The 19481-nt window shown below is 41.9% G+C and overlaps 1 protein-coding gene across 4 annotated transcripts in view; it reads right to left on the minus strand.

Moving 5' to 3' along the window:
* Window positions 1-19046, minus strand: part of espn (espin) — a 175092-nt gene extending 156046 nt beyond the window's left edge. For 2 of the 4 annotated variants that reach the window (XM_072586221.1, XM_072586219.1), the window contains exons 1-2: window positions 18147-19043; window positions 506-699 (exon numbers count right to left, since the gene is read on the minus strand). In XM_072586221.1, the coding sequence (XP_072442322.1) occupies window positions 506-699; window positions 18147-18440 (488 nt within the window). In that variant the 5' untranslated portion in view covers window positions 18441-19043. Of the gene's footprint in view, window positions 1-505; window positions 700-18146 lie in introns of all 4 variants that reach the window. The other 2 variants (XM_072586220.1, XM_072586222.1) reach the window with 2 other exon arrangements.
* Window positions 19047-19481: the final 435 nt, after the last annotated feature.

Here is a 19481-nt window from a genome sequence, read left to right on the forward strand (position 1 = left end):
TTTCAAGAGAAAAACAGGCTAGTCTGTCAATCCTTTCCCAATATGTATACCCCACGTAGTTCAAGTATCATTCTTGTAAATCTACTCTGCACCATCTCCAAAGCCTCCACATCCTGTCATACTGCACGCAGTGCTCTCAGTATTGTCCACCCATGATTCAATACTGGTTTAGCATATCTTCCCCACTTTTCAACACTCTACCTCTAGAAATGAAGTCCTGTGTAAGAGGAGGAAAGCCTATTGGTGACCACAAGAGCATTAACAGCCTTGAGAGATATACAACTGCTATTGTGCTGATGTTTCTTTTCCTTGCACTGAATCCTATAGTGGACCATTGGTATTTGATTGGATCCCAAAATTCAAGGATCCTCGAAATACCAGTAATTTCACTTGCACTCACTTCTCCACAAAAGATAGCTGCTCAAATATTGCAACCAGGGATCTGTCTCAATCATACTGCATCAAGTAACTATGTCAGCTAAGCACAATCGTCCCTATTACTTACTCGGGACAGTGTCCAAGCAGCAGTCGTAATGATGGGAGGTCACCTTTGGCAGCAGCATAGTGCACAGGCAGAGCTCCGGTGTCTGTTGCTGCTGTTGGGTCACAGCCTCCACCTTTCAATAACCAATCTGTGATATCCTGATGCCCAAACCATGCAGCAAGATGGAGGACCGTAGCTCCGGAACTGTCTTTATCCTGCAGAAATTGAGAAAGAAAACCTGTCAGTCTTTCAGCTCCACATCACATTTTAAAGCGATTTCCAAAATGGTAACCTAGGGTCTTGTTAGAGTATTGTGCCCTTTTTTGTTCTTCTCACATGGTGAGAGGTATTGTAGCTTTGGATACAAAGGAATGCCACGAGATTAATTTCCAGATTGATGAATCATTGTTATAAAGGAAAAAGTAAAGAAGCAGGAACTTTACACTTTGGGGATAAACCGATTCTGCAATAACATGTGTTTCTTCAATGCAAATTGGCTTAAACGCCATTGAAAAATTTAGATTGTTATTTGTAGAACGCGATCTTTCCCTACTTGTATTGGATATAACGCAATTCCAGCCACATTAGTTTAATTAGGGTGGCTACTGTGTGATTTTCTTATAATGCGAGATCACATGAGAACGAACTATCACATTATATCAGAGCTGACTGGTATATAGAGTTTGGGGTGATTTTATAGAAATCTATAAGGTGTTGGAAAGAACAGATTGTGTTGAGTTCACAGCTTATTCCAATTACAGGTCGTTCTGCTCAAACGCACCTTTCAATGTTGTTGTGGTTCTGTTCGCTGAGCTGGGAATTTGACTTGCAAACGTTTCGTCCCCTGTCTAGGTGACATCCTCAGTGCTTGGGAGCCTCCTGTGAAGCGCTTCTGTGCTGTTTCCTCCGGCATTTATAGTGGCCTGTCTCTGCCGCTTCCGGTTGTCAGTTCGAGCTGTCCACTGTAGTGGCCGGTATATTGGGTCCAGGTCGATGTGTTTGTTGATAGAGTCTGTGGATGAGTGCCATGCCTCTAGGAATTCCCTGGCTGTTCTCTGTTTGGCTTGCCCTATAATGGTAGTGTTGTCCCAGTCGAATTCATGTTGCTGACTTCCTGTTTGTCCGTTAACGATCCGTATACACGAACACCAACAAGCCACGTAACGACACGACCAGCTATCCTTAGTAGCCACACACACAGACGACAAGCAACATGAATTCGACTGGGACAACACTACCATTATAGGGCAAGCCAAACAGAGAACAGCCAGGGAATTCCTAGAGGCATGGCACTCATCCACAGACTCTATCAACAAACACATCGACCTGGACCCAATATACCGGCCACTACAGTGGACAGCTCGAACTGACAACCGGAAGCGGCAGAGACAGGCCACTATAAATGCCGGAGGAAACAGCACAGAAGCGCTTCACAGGAGGCTCCCAAGCACTGAGGATGTCACCTAGACAGGGGACGAAACGTTTGCAAGACAAATTCCCAGCTCAGCGAACAGAACCACAACAACGAGCACCCGAGCTACAAATCTTCTACCAAACTTTGAGCACCTTTCAATAATGTGAATTCGTTATCACATGATTGAAGAATTGGGACACTGCTTCTATAACACAAACTTTTAAAGCACATATTGTTTACAATGTGATTCCAGGCCCATTAGTATAATTAGTGCTGCTTTATGCAATGTTCTTTTAACACAGGGTTTCTCGAAAACAGAACTGCCACATTAGAGCAGAACCGACTGTAAATAGGTTCAGAAGGATAAGGACAACTATTTAAAGTTGATTGAGATCAGATCTAAGTTAGAGCTCAGAAAAAGGTTCTTTTTTCCAGTGTTTAGTGAATATAGAGTGGACATGTATTTTGATAAATTACTTCAAAAGAAAAGTAAGACTTGCATTCATACAGCAAATGTGATGTCTAAAAGCACTTTACATTTCAATGAAGTTCTTTTTGAAACATTATCAAGTCGAAAGCACAGAAAGTAATTTGAACTCAGCAAACTCCCATAAACAGGACTGAGATGATGACTGTTTTGGTTGAGGGATAAATATTAACAGGACACCAGAAATAACTTAGCTCCTCTTCTTTAAGATAATCCACCTCCCAAGCAGACAGGTGAGGCCTTGGTTTAACATTTCTTCCAAAAGGTGAAATTTTCCAAAGCTGTTAACCCAAAACAGATGCATTAAGGTTTGAGTTTTTAGGTCAAGGCCGTGGTGTGAGACTTGAACCTGAAACCTTGTAATTTAGAATTAAGTCCACCAGCAACTGAGGCACAGCTTACACACATTCATTCCTGAGAGAAGTCCTGGCCTCTTTCTGGCTAAGTCAAAGGCTACTTAATTTTAAAAAGATATTTTCATGTTCACTCAGACTAGTTTCAATCACTGAAATGGAGTAGGAGAGGAATTTCCGAAAATCTTTCACCCCACCACATCCTAAAAGTGGTCAGAATTCTGACTTTTTTTTGGAGCTTCCATGGTTATGGATGAGTTAATGAGTGCATATATTGTGAAGCTAATTGTGTGAGACATCTTGGATGAATCAGTACAGCTTTCTTTATCTGGCATGATTCCCATATTCATAATTCCCACCAAGCATGTTGAGTACTTCAGTACTTTTGACAGATTCTCAGTCCATGCAGCCAATTTTAAGTGAAATTAAGAAATGTCATTGTGGCAATTAGTATAGCATTCTTTCATTTCTGAGACTAATGTAAATTGACAGAATGAGACTCCTCTCTCTTGTTCCCTTGAGCTATGGTCAGGAAAGAGACTGTCATTCACCTTCTCCTGAAATGAGCCTTTGCAAAGCAGATCTGAAAGAAGATTAAGGAGATTCATTCCAAACAGCTCTGTAATGTAAGACTCAGTGCTTGAGGGGCCAGTATCCTCAACTGCTACTGAAGGACAATTGACTTGGTGAAACTTGCTGGTCTCCAGTGCAAAGATCTATCGATGACCAAATGTTGCAGACTGGCACATTCCAAGGTCGAGGACTACAAGCTCAGAGAGACACTGAGATTTGGGGCAGCTGTCACAGTTGGGAAACGATCACTGTGCAGATACTCTCCTGTCATAACAAGGGGCTGACAATTATGTAAAAACGTCTTGAACCTTATGCACCAGGAACATTGACATAAAATGTAAATGTGTATTGTGACCTACGTATGAAATTGCACTTTATGACAGGGAAATCTGAATTTTTAAAAGTTCATTCACAAAATTTGGATGTCACTGGCAAGACCAGTATTTATTGCCCATACCTGAATGCCCAAAGGCCACTTAAGAGTCAAACACATTTCTTTCCCGAATGGATATTAGCGAACCAGATAATTTTTTCCTGACATCAACAGTTTGATGGTCATCATAAGACTCTTAATCAGAATTTTTTAAAAACTAAGCTCACATTTCACCACCTGTTATGGATGGGATTGAACTCAGGTCCCCGGAACATTATCTGGGTCTGTCGATGAATATTCTAGTGATAATACCACTGGGCCATTGCCCTCCCAGTGTTATATAATGGACCTTTATAAATTTTATGAACAAAGCTTATGCCTGACAATAAACAATCTTCCCTCACTTGTGGCCATAACAAGCTTACAAAAGATACGTCAAAATAAAACAAGAAACTGAAGATCTGAAACAAAGACAGAAATTGTGAAGAAATTCAGCAGGTCTGGCAGCACCTGTGAAGTCAGAGAGAGACAGGGTAAGTGTTTTGAATCCATTGTTCTGAAGAAGGGTCACTGGACTAACTCTGATTTCTCACTACAGATGCTGTCAGATCTGCCAAGTTTCTCTAGCAATATCACTTTTTGTGACAACAGATAATTTTTGATATTTCAAGTTCTCATAGGCTCCACATCCACAGCACAATACTTCTCACAGGCTGGCAACTTCAATGATGATGAATAGTTGCCTCCTCCACTCCCAGTCTTTCGAAGAGGTCATTGAAAGCATCGTCAAGGAAGCAAGCATTGAACTTGCTTTTGAAAATTGTAGTAAAACAGTAGGAAAGCATGCAAAAAATGTGAGACACAGAATTAGGGCTCTCCCCTCATAGCAAGGATGACAGCAGTTCAAGTTGGAGGTTTATAAGATCAGAAGAGATACAGATAGTGTTAATGGTAGATGTCTTTTCCTGAGGGTGGGAGATTTCAAGACTTGCAGGCATATTTTAAAGTCAGAGGACAGAGATTTAAAAAAACATGAGGGGTAATTTTTTTCCACAGATCATCCTTAATCAGTATCCTGTTCCTGCCTTATCTCCATAACCCTTGATTCCACTATCCTTGAGAGCTCTATCCAACTCTTTCTTAAATGAATCCAGAGACTGGGCCTACACTACCCTCTGGGGCAGAGCATTCCATACAGCCACCACTCTCTGAGTGAAGAAGTTTCTCCTCATCTCTGTCCTAAATGGTCTACCCCGTATTTTTAAGTTGTGTCCTTTTCGGCACTCACCCATTAGCAGAAACATGTTTCCTGCCTCCCGAGTGTCCAATCCTTTAATAATCTTATATGTCTCAATCAGATCCCCTCTCAGTCTTCTAAACTCAAGGGTATACAAGCCCAGTCGCTCCAGTCTTTCCGCATAAGGTAGTCCCACCATTCTAGGAATTGACCTTGTGAACCTACCCTCAATAGCCAGAATGCCTTTCCTCAAATTTGGAGACCAGAACTGCACACAATACTCCAGGTGTGGTCTCACCAGGGCCCTGTACAGCTGCAGAAGAACCTCTTGCTTCTATACTCAATCCTTCTTGTTATGAAGGCCAGCATGCTATTAGCCTTCTTCACTACCTGCTGTACCTACATGCTTACCTTCATTGACTGGTGTACAAGAATACCCAGATCTCTCTGTACTGCCCATTTACCTAAATTGATTCCATTTAGATAGTAATCTGCCTTCCTGTTCTTGCCACCAAAGTGGATAACCATATATTTATCCACATTAAACTGCATCTGCCATACATCTGACCACTCACCTAACCTGTCCAGGTCACCCTGTAATCTCCTAACATCCTCCTCACATTTCACCCTGCCACCCAGCTTAGTATCATCAGCAAATTTGCTAATGTTATTACTAATACCATCTTCTATATCATTAACATATATTGTAAAAAGCTGCGGTCCCAGCACTGATCCCCGCGGTACCCCACTAGTCACTGCCTGCCATTCCGAAATGGAGTCGTTTATCACTACTCTTTGTTTCCTGTCAGCCAACCAATTTTCATTCCAGGTTAGTACTTTTCCCCCAATACCATGCGCCCTAATTTTGCTCACTAACCTCCTATGTGGGACTTTATCAAAAGCTTTCTGAAAGTCCAGGTACACTACATCTACTGGATCTCCCTCGTCCATCTTCAGAGTTACATCCTCAAAAAATTCCAGAAGATTAGTCAAGCATGATTTCCCCTTCATAAATCCATGCTGACTCTGACCTATCCTGTTACTACTACTATCCAGATGTGTCGTAATTTCATCCTTTATAATAGACTCCAGCATCTTTCCCATCACTGAGGTCAGACTAACTGGTCTATAATTTCCTGCTTTCCCTCTCCCACCTTTCTTAAAAAGTGGTACAACATTAGCCACCCTCCAATCCGCAGGAACTGATCCCGAATCTATTAAACTCTGGAAAATAATCACCAACGCATCCACAATTTCTCAAGCCACCTCCTTCAGTACCCTGGGATGTAGACCATCAGGCCCCGGGGACTTATCAACCTTCAGACCTAACAGTCTCTCTAACACCAATTCTTGGCAAATATAAATTCCATTAAATTCAGGTCCTTCAGCCACTGTTACCTCAGGGAGATTGCTTGTGTCTTCCCCAGTGAACTCAGATCTGAAGTACCAATTCAATTCTTCTGCCATTTCTTTGTTCCCCTTAACATATTAAGTACATGAATCTGAAGGATTTGGGCCAAAAACAGGCAGGTTGGACCAGTTTAGTTTGGGATTATGGTCAGCATGGACTGGTTGTGCTGAAGGGTCTGTTTCCGTGCTGTATGACTCTTGACAAGAACTTGCATGTACAGTCGCTGTTGTGCTGCAGCTATTACAGAGTTCTGGCTGACCTGGAAAGTCTCTCAGTCTTACCTCTTGCCACAGGTATGTCAGAAGGATTTAAACATTAATAAATAGCCTGTTTTGTCACAATATGACACACTGTATTCAAGGTATTCAATTCCTGAGGCAAGTCTCGAACCTGGAGCTTCTGGCCCAGAGGTAAAGATATTATCTGGGCGTCTCCTAGCAGAGCGCTTTAGGGAACATCTCCGAGACACCCGCACCAATCAACCAAACCACCCCGTGGCCCAACATTTCAACTCCCCCTCCCACTCTGCCGAGGACATGGAGGTCCTGGGCCTCCTTCACCGCCGCTCCCTCACCACCAGACGCCTGGAGGAAGAACGCCTCATCTTCCGCCTCGGAACACTTCAACCCCAGGGCATCAATGTGGACTTCAACAGCTTCCTCATTTCTCCTTCCCCCACCTCATCCTAGTTTCAAACTTCCAGCTCAGCACTGTCTCCTTGACTTGTCCGGACTTGTCCGACCTGCCTATCTTCTTTTCCACCTATCCACTCCACCCTCTCCTCCTTGACCTATCACCTTCATCTCCTCCCCCACTCACCCATTGTACTCTATGCTACTCTCTCCCCACCCCCACCCTCCTCTGGCTTGTCTCTCCACGCTTCAGGCTCTCTGCCTTTATTCCTGATGAAGGGCTTTTGCCCGAAACGTCAATTTCACTGCTCGTTGGATGCTGCCTGAACTGCTATGCTCTTCCAGCACCACTAATCCAGTAAAGATATTATCACCAACTCACAAAGACCTCCAGAAACAATATATTGGTACAATCACATTCTGAAATTTAGTGTCAGTGAGTAGCAGAATCTCAAGGGATGGAGCATCCATCATTTATTCCAGTTATATCAACATGATCTATGCAAAATTGGTTGAACTAAAGATGTGGAATTCTAAATGTAATTGAGCTACAACCAAAGTTACTTGCATAGACCTTCCATGGTATTGATGTAATATTCAATGTGCTTCAACAAGGCTTTACTACAGAACTGGCCCCACCTGCAGGTCAATATCACTAGATTCCACCAACTGTGCCAGTTTGGAAATACTTTTTAAAATCTTCTATAGATAGTAGGTGTGTTTACTTACTTTGCTGAGTAAACTGATTAGTGTACACTAGTTTAACTGTTAAACTGTACAGTGTAGGTTGTTAAAGTGGAATACCACCGCCCACAGATAACCCACCTTTAGAAGCTCAATTAGGAAATAGCAACAGATGGTGGCTCAGCACATCCTGAGAATATTTTTCTTTTGAAAAAGTCAGCAATTTTAATTCAGATTATAAAGATTGGACACTCCTTTGAAAATATTTATTTTGGTGATAAGTTCATTTTCAGCCACACTGATAAAACTGCACCCAGCTACCAATCTTAAATACACTAAGGAATATTTTATCATGGAAAAAATGAAATAATAGTGTTCTGGTACACTGATTAATGGAAAAGATTACATTTGTGATAACTTGTATTAATCTTATTGAAAGCCCGAACTGCTACACAGCCACAGTAATGTTTGGTGCACTTTGAGTGTAATTTCTTGATTGCATCCGAAGCAGAAACTTGGAACATAAATTAGAGGTCAAGAGCCAATTCAGTACTAACCAAAGTGGCTAATACTAATTCCAACGTCATCCTGGGGCTCTCACTGACGACATCCTCTGGGACCTCACTTAGTACCACTCAGTATCAGTTATTACATCTCCAGGCAACCTCACCCACAGCCACTCAGTAAGAATGATCACATCCTCTGAGCAATCTGACAATGTAGTCCAGGTATTCTCCCTGACCATGTTCTACAGGCCCTATCACTCAGTACCAATTACTAGATCCTCAGGGCACTTGCACTCAGCTCCCTGCTGCTGACAAGTCAGTCCATAACACTAGATCCAGGCTGCATTTACACTGTAAATGCGATGTTGTTACGAAAGCAAACCACCTCAGAGGGCTTTAGAGATAAGGCCATTGAATTGGAGGGTATGATATCTAACAGCACCTGGCACAACATCCCACACTGTAACTGTGCCCCACCTTAAATTCACAACTCTTCCACAAGCACTGTAGACACATGCACATGTAGACACATACAAACTCAGTGTTTATTGGGCATGCTATTGTATTAAAACGCCCATACTCCACTACCTAGATGTGCTCTCTCGTCTACCAATATGCTGATGCTATACTGTTGCATCGACTGTAATCCACTTTAACTAAATATAGATGCCTCTAAATCTGCTGTAACACTGCAGCTGTTTATTGCTGGATTACACAAAGCAAATGTACAACTCATGCCTGGTAGCTCTTCATCACTCAGTCAAATGAGCAGAAGCAAAAAGCCAAAGCATTATACTTCAATTCTGACGATACGCCATTCATTAAAATGAAGTAAGTCTTAGACTGTTTCGAGCAATTTTGAAATATTACCCCCTATTTTTAAAATGGCTTTGTCTTTCAGGCATTGCTCAGTTGGTGGCATTTTTTGCCTCTGAATCTGAAGGTTGTGATTTCAAATGTCACTTGAATATAATAAGTGAAGCTAACACTCTAATGGAGTGCAGTATTTTCAGAGGTGCTAGGTGTTAACCTACGGCTCCCATCTGTCCTCTCAGGTGATTCCTGGCACTTGCCCCATCGATTATTTTTCTCAACCTGCCTTCTCCCTGTAACCCTTGATCCCCTTACAAAAAGCAGGTAAATATTCCTCAGTGTCCTGGCCAATATTATCCCTCAACCAACATTCTGATTATTTGTCATTTATCACACTGTTGAGCGAGTTTGCTGTACACATATTAGGTGCCACATTTTCTACATTTCCACAGTGGCTATATTGCAAAAGGTATTTCAATGGCTGTAAAGCATTCTGGAACTTCTGATGATCATGAACTTTGCCACATAAATACTTGTCTTATTTGTCTTCAAAATTAACTTTGGGCATATCCATTTTTATAAGCGGAGTTATTGCTTTTGCTGATATGCTAGTTTGACCATGTATTAGTAATTGTAAATAGATCACTCACTGTGTTTACTCTTAATTACTCTTAAACTACCCCACAAGCTCATCGTTGGAACAACACTGTCTTAAAGGCACTACACATATGCTGGTTAGTGCTATTGAGAAACCACAGTCTTACCAAAGCTCTCTAATTACAGAACCCTGATGGTGGTTTAAGCCAAGGGTCGCCACAGGCAGGAGGGGAGATTAAGAAGGAAAGTTCTTCATGGTAACCTCAAACAGTGTGGGAATGGAGCCCACGCTGCTGACGTACTCTGCTTCGCAAACCAGCCAGCCAACCAACTGAGCTAGCTGAACCCCAGTGAGCCAAACATCTTAAATTCAATAGTTCAAGTGTGCAAACAGACGTTTCTCAGTCATAATGGCACAAACATTACTTCATGCACACTCTCATCACCAACACCTACCCAACTCTATGGGGTAACCACTTGGACATATAGTTAAATGAGCTAGGATTATACAGTAAATTTTATTCCTTTTATTACATTTTTTCTCAAAAGTGGTGAGTTTTCAACAAGTTAAAAGATTAAATTGATTCTCTAACTCAAATAATTTGTGAGACAATAACAAATCAAAACCTGTTAATTTTTTTTGGAACAAGTCAGTTACAATATTTAACTTTCTGGCATTCCTGCCTCATCTGGCAATGTTGTAATAAGCCACTCTGAAGAAGGGTCACTAGACTCAAAACATTGACTCTGCTTTCTCTCCACAGATGCTGTCAGACCTGCTGAGTTTTCCTGTTTTCTGTTTTTTCTGTTTTTCTCTCTGACTTCCAGCATCAGCAATTATTTGGTTTTTTTTTGTAAAAAACTAGTCAGTGCACCCGGACATATGGAACTCAAATGAAAACATGTAAAAATATCATTAAGATCTTGACAAGACCTCAAATAGATTCCAATTAGTCATGTGTTTGCCATTTGATCCCAGGGGAATCTCTCAACAATTCCAATGACGTCAGCAACAAGTATAAATGTTAATTTCATGGGAGCAATATTCTGGTGTTTTCTGATGCTTATTAAATAACTATGCACATGAAACAAATTGCAATATCTCCCAGATGATGGTCAGATTCCTTATGCATTTTTCCTACTCTCTAATTTTCCTGCTCTCTTAATGGTTTCTCTGTAAGCTTTCATGTTGAGCGTGAACATGCACCAAGGAGGCTGTGAAATTGCTCCAGTATTTCATCCTTGGCTTCAACAACCTTGAGAACGTAATCTGCACTGACCACAAAGGAGTGCCAATCATTCAGATGAGACCTTAAACAAAGGCTCTATCTGCCCTATCAAGTGGTATTAAGCATTGCTTGGCATCATTCCATAGGAAATTAGGGAGTTCTCCCCAGTATTCTGACCAATATTTATCCCTCATCCAACATCATGATAAACAGATTACTGGATCAAATTTTAACTTCTGTAAATACTACAACAATAATTACACTTTAACAATATTTCAACAATTGCAAACCCTCAAGGGTTTCCTGAGTTTATAAAAGACGCTACATAAATGCAATCTCATTTTTTTTCTTATTGATGTAGTACCAGTTCTTAAATTGGCCCTGCCACTGAAAGCTTACAGCCCTGACTCAGGATTGATTTCCAACAGAAACTACAGATATGAAAGCTGATTTCTCCAGTACACAATCCCCACAAGTAAAGCCTTACCCAGTATGAATTTGTGGTTACACTTGCCTATGATTTCCTTCATTGAATAAAGAAACTCAATTTCCAGATATGTGCTGCCAGTGGGTAAAATGTCTAGCCTGTTCTCAGCTTAGGAGTAAGTCATTCATCCCTTGTGGTCTACTCTGTCATTCTGACTAATCATGACAGTATTATCATTTTTTTTACGGAAGTGTCACTCAATCTAAAACATTAACTTTGATTTCTCTTCACAGATGCTGAGCTTTTCCAACAATTACTATTCTTGTCCCTGATTTACAGCATCCATAGTTCTTTCGGTACCTGTCCTTTTCTGTGTCCTCAATCTTATACACCATATATTGTTACAGTTTTCCAGTCATTATACATCTGTTAATAGGAGATAAAGACGTTGAAAGAAAGGCTTGGAATGATAGTTGTATTACAGGAAACAGAGGAACCATGTTGGGCACACCAAGCTCCCACAAACAAGATCACGATGATAAAATTTGCTTTAAGTTTTTAAGAATGTATTTAACTGTGCGATGTGAGCCTTGACGGCTTGGCCAGATTTGTTGTCCACCCCTAAAAGGCACTGAGTTTGGTTTAGATGTAGGTTGAGGAATAAATATTGATTTTTCTATATTCATATTGTTTCTATATTTCATAATTTGTTTTATAAATAAGAACTGGGATCTTTAAAGTTCAGCTGTGGGGGAAATTGGATCCTCTGCTGAAGAGAAATACCATCTCCAATTGTGCAATATTCCAGCACTTTGCACTGTAAAAAGAAAAACCTTGCGACAATTATGTTTTCAGTCCGACTGAGTTACGGAGAGGTTTGTCATGTGTTTTATGTGTAGGCCGCACTGCTTCTAATCGAGCGAAGTCATAATATCCCATTGGGATTTCAATAACAAAATATGTTGTGAAATCTAAAAAGTGTTCCAGGCACAACAGGTAAGCAGTCACTATTGTTGCTTTCACTAGCTACATTGAGCAGACTACAATGGGAATGGGAGAAAGACCTTCAGCCCATCAAGTCTATTCAATAGGGAAAATAAATTACAATCAATCCCACACACTTTGCAGCTGAATCATTACCCTTCCTGTGCCATACATTTATACTGTCCTTACATATTACTGGCCATTTTCAACAGCAAGAGTGGCATGATTGGCATCTAAATGTTCAAAACACTTTTATCTATAAAGACCACAGGCCCTGCTGCAACTGAGGCATTTGCACTCCTGGCTCACAGCACTAGGGATCCAGGTTCAATTCCAGCCTTGGATAACTATCTGTGTGGAGTTTGCACATTCTTCCTGTGTCTGCGTGGGTTTCCTCTGTGTGCTCTGTTTTTGTCCCACAAAGATGTGCAGGTTAGGTGGATGGGCTGTGCTAAATTGTCCAGGGATATGTAGGTTAGGTGGATTGACCATGGGAAATGCAGGGTTATAGGGTAAGGGTGTGAATCTGGATAGGATGCTCTTTGACAAATTGGTGTGGACTCATTGGGCTGAATGGCTTCGTTCCACACTGTAGGGATTCCATGCTTGTTGCTTTTGCATATTATCAGCACAGGAGCAACAAGGAACAGCATACAATGCTGCATTGCTATTGTGGATAGACCTGCAGATTGGCACAACTCTTATTCCCAGATGAAAGGTCAACAGCTGCTGACCAGCAGCAGTCTACCCCTGAAGATGGCACAGAACTCATTTTGCTTATATTAGCGTGTTTGTGACTTTGCTGCCATCACATAAATCATGCAGAAACAGTTATAATTGTCAATAATTCCAAACTACAAAATAAATCTGTCATCCATGGCTCAGTCAGTGATGCTCTAAACTTTGACACAAAAGGTGATCAGGCTGTGCCCCACTCTGGAAACCTGAGGCTGTGTTTGGGGCCTGCACTCCCACCTCCAATACCGAGGGAGTACTGACTATCAGATGAGAATGTAAACTAAGGCCCTGGCTTCTATCCATGGTGGATGTGAAAGATCCCATTACAGTACACTGGGGAAGAGCAGATTAACCCCAGCGTTCTGGTCAACAATTAAGCCTCCACCAAAATCAACAAAGCAGAATATCTGGCAATTATCACATTTTTTTTGTAGGAATTGGCTGTGCACACATTGGCTACTGGGCCAATGGCATTTTACAACACCAACTACTTCGCCTAAGTTTCTAATTGACTATTTTAGGACATCCCAAGATTGTGAAAGACGCTTTATAAAAACAAGTCATTTTTATGTCTGACCCAATAAAACTGAGGTGTACAAAGTGCCATAAAATGAGATTTAAAAATATATATCTATTCTGTAAGTTAAACTTTTCTGTTTCATTTCCCTTTACTCTCCCTTCCTCATGCACACTATGGTGAATGGTGATAACACTGAAGAATATCACATGTCCTTCACGGGAGTCACCCAGGTCGGGACAAAGATAGAACAAAGGCTGAGAAACATACTTCAATCCCAACTGCACTAATGTGCATGTCTCACACTGCCTTAAGATGCTGAATGAGTAATAAATTAAGCACGTTAACTTCCACTGTCTAAATACTATTCACATAGTATCTCAACAACTAGTGAAAATACAACTCCAGCTGAGATTTGAAGATATGATTCGAAAGGATAGATCTGTCCCATTGTGCTTCACTTTCCCCAATTATTTTCTCATCTCCCCTTTAATGTCTTCTTTCCTTGAGGTCTGCTTGGTGTCTTTTTTGCTAAGCTGAGGGAATGTTGCTATTGAGAAACAGAATGCTTTTGTATTGGAATCGCTCAGTGTCAGCATCAAACACCCCAAGGACAGGTTTGGTGCAAATTAAAGCTGGTAGAAAAGAGGAATAGGCTATTCAGCCCTTTGAGTTTCTTTCTCCGCCCCGTACAGGTCATGTACCTTAACGCTATGTACCTATCATGGTTTCATGCTCTCTCAAGAAAACTTACAGATGCTGCAAATCTGAAGACAAACAACAGAATGCTGGAGAAACTCCAGCATCTGTGGAGAGAGAAACAGAGTTTATATTTTGACCCCAATATTACTCTTCTTCAGACTCGAAACGTTAACTGTTTCTCTCTTCACAGATGATGTCGGAACTGCCAGAGTGGCTGATAGAGTTTAATTTGGATAAATGCGAGGTACTGCATCTTAGTCAAACAAACAATGGCAGGACTTATACAATTAAAAGTAGAGTCTTGGGTGGTGCTCTAGAACAGAGAGACCTAGGGGTTCAAGTACTAATTCTTAGAAATTTGCATCACAGGTAGACAGGGTGGTTAAGAAGGCCTTTAGCATGCTTGTCTTCATTGCTCAGACTTTCAAGTGTCGAGTTGGGACATCATGTTGAGGTTGTACAGGGTGTTGGTCAAGCCTCCTCCGGAGTACTGTGTCCAGTTCTGGTCGCCCTGTTATAGGAAGGATATTACTAAGGAGGGGATCCAGAAAAGATTCACCAGGATGTTACCAGGATTGGAAGGTTTGAGTTTTAGGGAGAGGCTGAATAGGCTGGGACTTTTTTCATTGGAGCGAAGGAGGTTGAGAGGTAACCTTATAGAGATTTCCAAAATCATGAAGGGTATAAATAAGGTGAAAGGCAAGGATTTCAAAACTTGGCATATTTTTAAGGCGAGATGAGAAAGATTTTAAAAAGACATGGAGCAATTTTTTTTTGTCTTACACAGCGAGTGATCCATGTGTGGATTGAACATCCAAAGGAAGTGGTGGATGCAGGTACAATTACAATTTTAAAATACATTTGGACAAGTACATTAATAAGAAGTATTTGTAGGGAAAATGGCCAAGTGCAGGCGGATGGGACTAATTTAGTTTGGAATCATGGTCAGCATGGACTGGTTGGACTGAGGAGTAGGTTGCCATGCTATATGACTCTATGACCTGCTGAGGTTCTCCAACATTCTGTGTTTGTTCCGTATCCCCTCAAATTTGACAGAAACAACTCCCCACTGCCTTAAAAGCTATTGGATGGGTGGCTTTTTTTTGGTGGGGGAGGGGGGTGGTAAGGAGAGTTCTGGACAATTTGTTGGTCTTCAGCACCAAGTGGAGATCACCACCCCATCCAGTTCCAGTGTGAAAACTCTGTTTCCCACAACAGCCATCCCATGGGCATAATCAATTTGTCACTGAAGCAGTTCAGATTTGTACAATAGGACCATCCCAAAAACAATATTCCTTTCTCCTTACGGCAGTGGAAGAAGGAATTTTTAGTTTCATAAAAACAGCTGAGTTTTGGCCCCAGGCACAAAAGACCAATGTTTAAACTCAGGCACTTTTACTAATTCTGAATCGCTGCTGTTTTGTAACTAAACCAATTGTAAAGGACTTAATCCTACTTTAAGAACAACACAGAAAGAAATCTGTTACAAGCACACTCAGAGCAGGATTGTTCCTTTGAGCTTCTGAACCCTAATGTCAGATTAAAATATGAGTCAGAAAGCATGCTGTGCAGGAAACAATGGTACTGATTTTTCCTGGGATGGCCAGCTCGCAACCCACTCAAAGACCATAGGTAGACTCTCAGGGCTGGATGGTCACTCACCAGCCTTTCAGCTTGAAGGACATAATGAAAGGTGAATAAGGAAAAAGGCACTTCAAATTAGAGATACCCTCTCTCCAATCTCTTAGTCTAAATTAAAATTAATTTTTACACCAGGTTTTGGGGGTTGGAGTTTGGGTGAGGGGGTAAGGCAATTCCTCCAATGGATGGTCTTTGGTTCCTGCTGCACCCAGAAAAGCTCAGAGGGCCAGCCCAACCTGCCCAACCTTTTGCATTTTCCTTGTGGCCATTAACAAGATGGATTGGGTACTTGCTGTATGCAGGTTGCAACCCTCACCTCTTCAAAAAGTAGTTCCGAACAGAACAGGGTCGGGAGAGCTCGTAGCATTATTTTTAAGAGAGGGCTGAAAATTAAAGCTGAAGTTTTTTTAAACCAACAGCAGTAACTTTCAGATGTCTTAGTGCCCCAGGGAATGTGGAAAATGTGTGTAAGAGGCTGGAAGTCTGATTCCTCTGTAAATCTCATTCATAATGATGAGATGTGTGTATCACTTAAGAATTGATGAGGAAAAGATTTTATATTTAAAGCTCTTAACAACAAGCATTTAAGTATACATTAAATCCAACTAGTTAGAATGTTGAACTTGGTACTGCAATGGACTAGAAAAGGTGAAAAGCATAAATGCATTTAAGTGCAAACTGGATAAGCATCTTAAGGTGGAAAAGAACAGGATATTTTGTTGGGTTAAACAAGGAGAGAGGAGATTTGGAAGGAACAGGAACACCAGCATGGATTAGTTGGGCTGAATGGTCGGCTCTATGTTGGCAACATGAAGTTATTCGATGTAGTTCATAACCATTGCATATTCTTCGACTAAGAGTGTTTTCTTTAAATTGTCCAATTTAACATTAGTCATTCTCCTCAAGCCATCTTAGCTGTGAGAAAAAGGTGGGAATAAATGATAAAAGATAGAGAAATTAGAAAATAATAGAGGCATGAAGATAAAAACATGTCAGAAAGGCAAACGGAAAGTTCACAGAGAAAATGAAAAAGTAGAGGGAAATTGCAAAAGATATAGGAAAACGATTCATTGTTAGAAAGATAGAGGCACATCAATAAGGAACATGACAGGAAGAAGGAAATAATTTACAGGGGAGTTGGAGGACTCACATGGGGACCACAGCAATTCAGTTCACCAGAGCAGAGGATTGCAATGGAGATTAACAGGATAGAAAGAAGATATAAAGTGAGATGTTGAATTAACATAGAAAAATGTAACACACAAGCAAATACTCCAAACATCAGTGAAATGCAGGGTTTAGGTCAGAGTGGTGCTGGAAAAGCACAGCAGGTCAGGCAGCATCCGAGGAGCAGGAAAATCGACGTTTCATCAGGGTTTCTGCCCGAAATGTCAATTTTCCTGCTCCTTGGATGCTGCCTGACCTGCTAAGCTTTTCCAGCACCACTCTAATCTAAACTCTGGTTTCCAGCATCTGCACTCCTCTGTTTTGCATCAGTGAAATGCAGGTGAATAAAACATCAAGACTGAAAGCAGCAGACAATAATATGAAGAATATAAGTGAACGGTTCCTTAGCTTTTCCCATTTTCCATTGCAGCATAAGGGGCTTAGTTGTGACAACAAAGTCCAGAAGTTTCAATCTTATGAAAAATCTTGTGGTTTTTTTGTACTTTACAAGGCAAAATCAGATTAAATGGAGATCGGGGAATAACTATCCAACTTCTGATGTTTGTAACTCTGAAGTTCACAAAGGCTCCATCAGGACATAGTTCACCTCTACTCAGTGCATTTTGAGAAAACGTGTTGGTAACAGTTAAAATTATCACGATGCACATGAAACTCTGTACATCTAATTTGGCGGTTGGATATAAATCACCACAATTGGTCCTTGCCCTGTATATGATTTTGCTACTATTCACGGGAAACTTTGAGGACACCAGAAGGGATTTATTCCTGTCAATAGATTATCATTGCAATAAAAAAAAGTTAGTACAATATGATGGCAACATTTCGGAAAAAAGTTTGGAGGACATTTCCTCACCCAGTGAGCCTTATTCCTGGAATCAGTTTTCAACCCTTGATGCCCCTTCCATTTTCCACTCCAACTTTACTATGACTGTATCGACACCCTATTGCCCCACTCCACAGCCCCACTGGCCCAGATACTTCACCTTTGCCCTGGCTCCAATCCCATTCACCCCCCCACTGCTGCCTCAGTTTCCACTGTATTTCCCCCTGGTGCTACCCCTTCTCATTGCTCCCCTCCCCGGTTCATGCCCGGCTGATCCAAGCCTTCTCTCCCCACCAACACCCCCCACCCCCCTCCCCTGTTGGCCCCGTCTACCTGGGTGTTGCAGCCCCCCGAAGCGAGCAGCCACTGCAGACAGAGCAAATTCCCGGTGGCCGCCGCATCGTGCGCCGGAGTTGCCCCGTTCTTGGCTTTCTTGTTGCCGGGTAACTTCGCCTCTTCCACCAGGAATTTCAAGGCGCTCAGTTTGCCGCATCGGGCGGCGTGGTGGACCGGGGACGCTCCGAGATGGTCGGTGACCCTCTCCTGGATCAAGCCCTTTCTCTGTAATTCCTGCAGCACCAGCAGGTCCCCGTTCTTCGCTGCAACCAGCGAGCGGTCCAAAACCATTTTAGGAGGCTTCCCTTCCTCAAATCATTTATTCCCGGATTGTCTTGACCTCTTTCACTTTCTTTGGCGTGACTATTTTACACTGCCGCCTGCTCCTTTACAAATCCCACTGGGCTGAACCATGGTGAATATTTAATGACAGGAGATTTGAATAATCCATGAGAGAGAGAGAGAGAGAGGGAGGCGGCACCAGGTTGGGAAACGGTGTGGGAATCGAGAAACGCTACACTTATCAGAAACTGCCTGGAATTTACAGAGACTCATCAAGAGCCAGTTAGAGGCAAGACTCTAAATGCGGCTAAGTTCAATTTTGTTTCATTTAATTGCCTTTTACCAATAGTTGGTTGTGAACAACAAGACCAAAAACGTCTGTGGATGTTGCAAATCCAAAACAAAAGCAGAAATAGCTGGAGAAACTCAGCAGGTCTGGCAGCGTCTGTTGAGAGAAAGCAGAGTGGGCGTTTCGGGTCCAGTGACCCTTCTTCAGAAGTGATTGTAGTTGGGAAATGCTGAAGATGGGGGGGGGGGGGAGAGGGCGAGGGGCTGCAGGTAGGAGTCAACCATAGGATGGAGCTCACAGAGAGAGAGAAAACAGTTGGGCAAAAGGAATGGGTGAATGTCAGCCTGGGAGAATCAATAGCTGCTACTGGGGGACTGTTAGTGGCTGACAATGGGTTATTAATAGTAGGAGGCCATGTGACAACAAGGCTTAGCGTGCCAGACCTGCTGTGTCTCTCCAGCAAAACCTATTCTTAAATGTGCAGAGGTTTAGTGGGGCTTGCACATGTGCCTCCTGGCTCAGTGGTTGCGACACTACCTCTTCAACGCCCTCTCCCCGCCCAATCCTGGTGCAATATTCACTCTGAATTGAACAGCAACAGATGGTTCAGTTGAGGTGAAAGGATTGCATTCATTCAGCCTAATGGGAAATAGATCATCTCCAGTCCATGCTGATGGTTCTGAACGTTTTAGGAAAATAAATTCTGCTACCAGCAAGGGTGTTTCTAACCCAGCAATTTTGAAATACATGTCCTAACATTC

The sequence above is a fragment of the Chiloscyllium punctatum genome, chromosome 16, assembly GCF_047496795.1.
Source record: "Chiloscyllium punctatum isolate Juve2018m chromosome 16, sChiPun1.3, whole genome shotgun sequence".
NCBI lineage: Eukaryota > Metazoa > Chordata > Chondrichthyes > Orectolobiformes > Hemiscylliidae > Chiloscyllium > Chiloscyllium punctatum.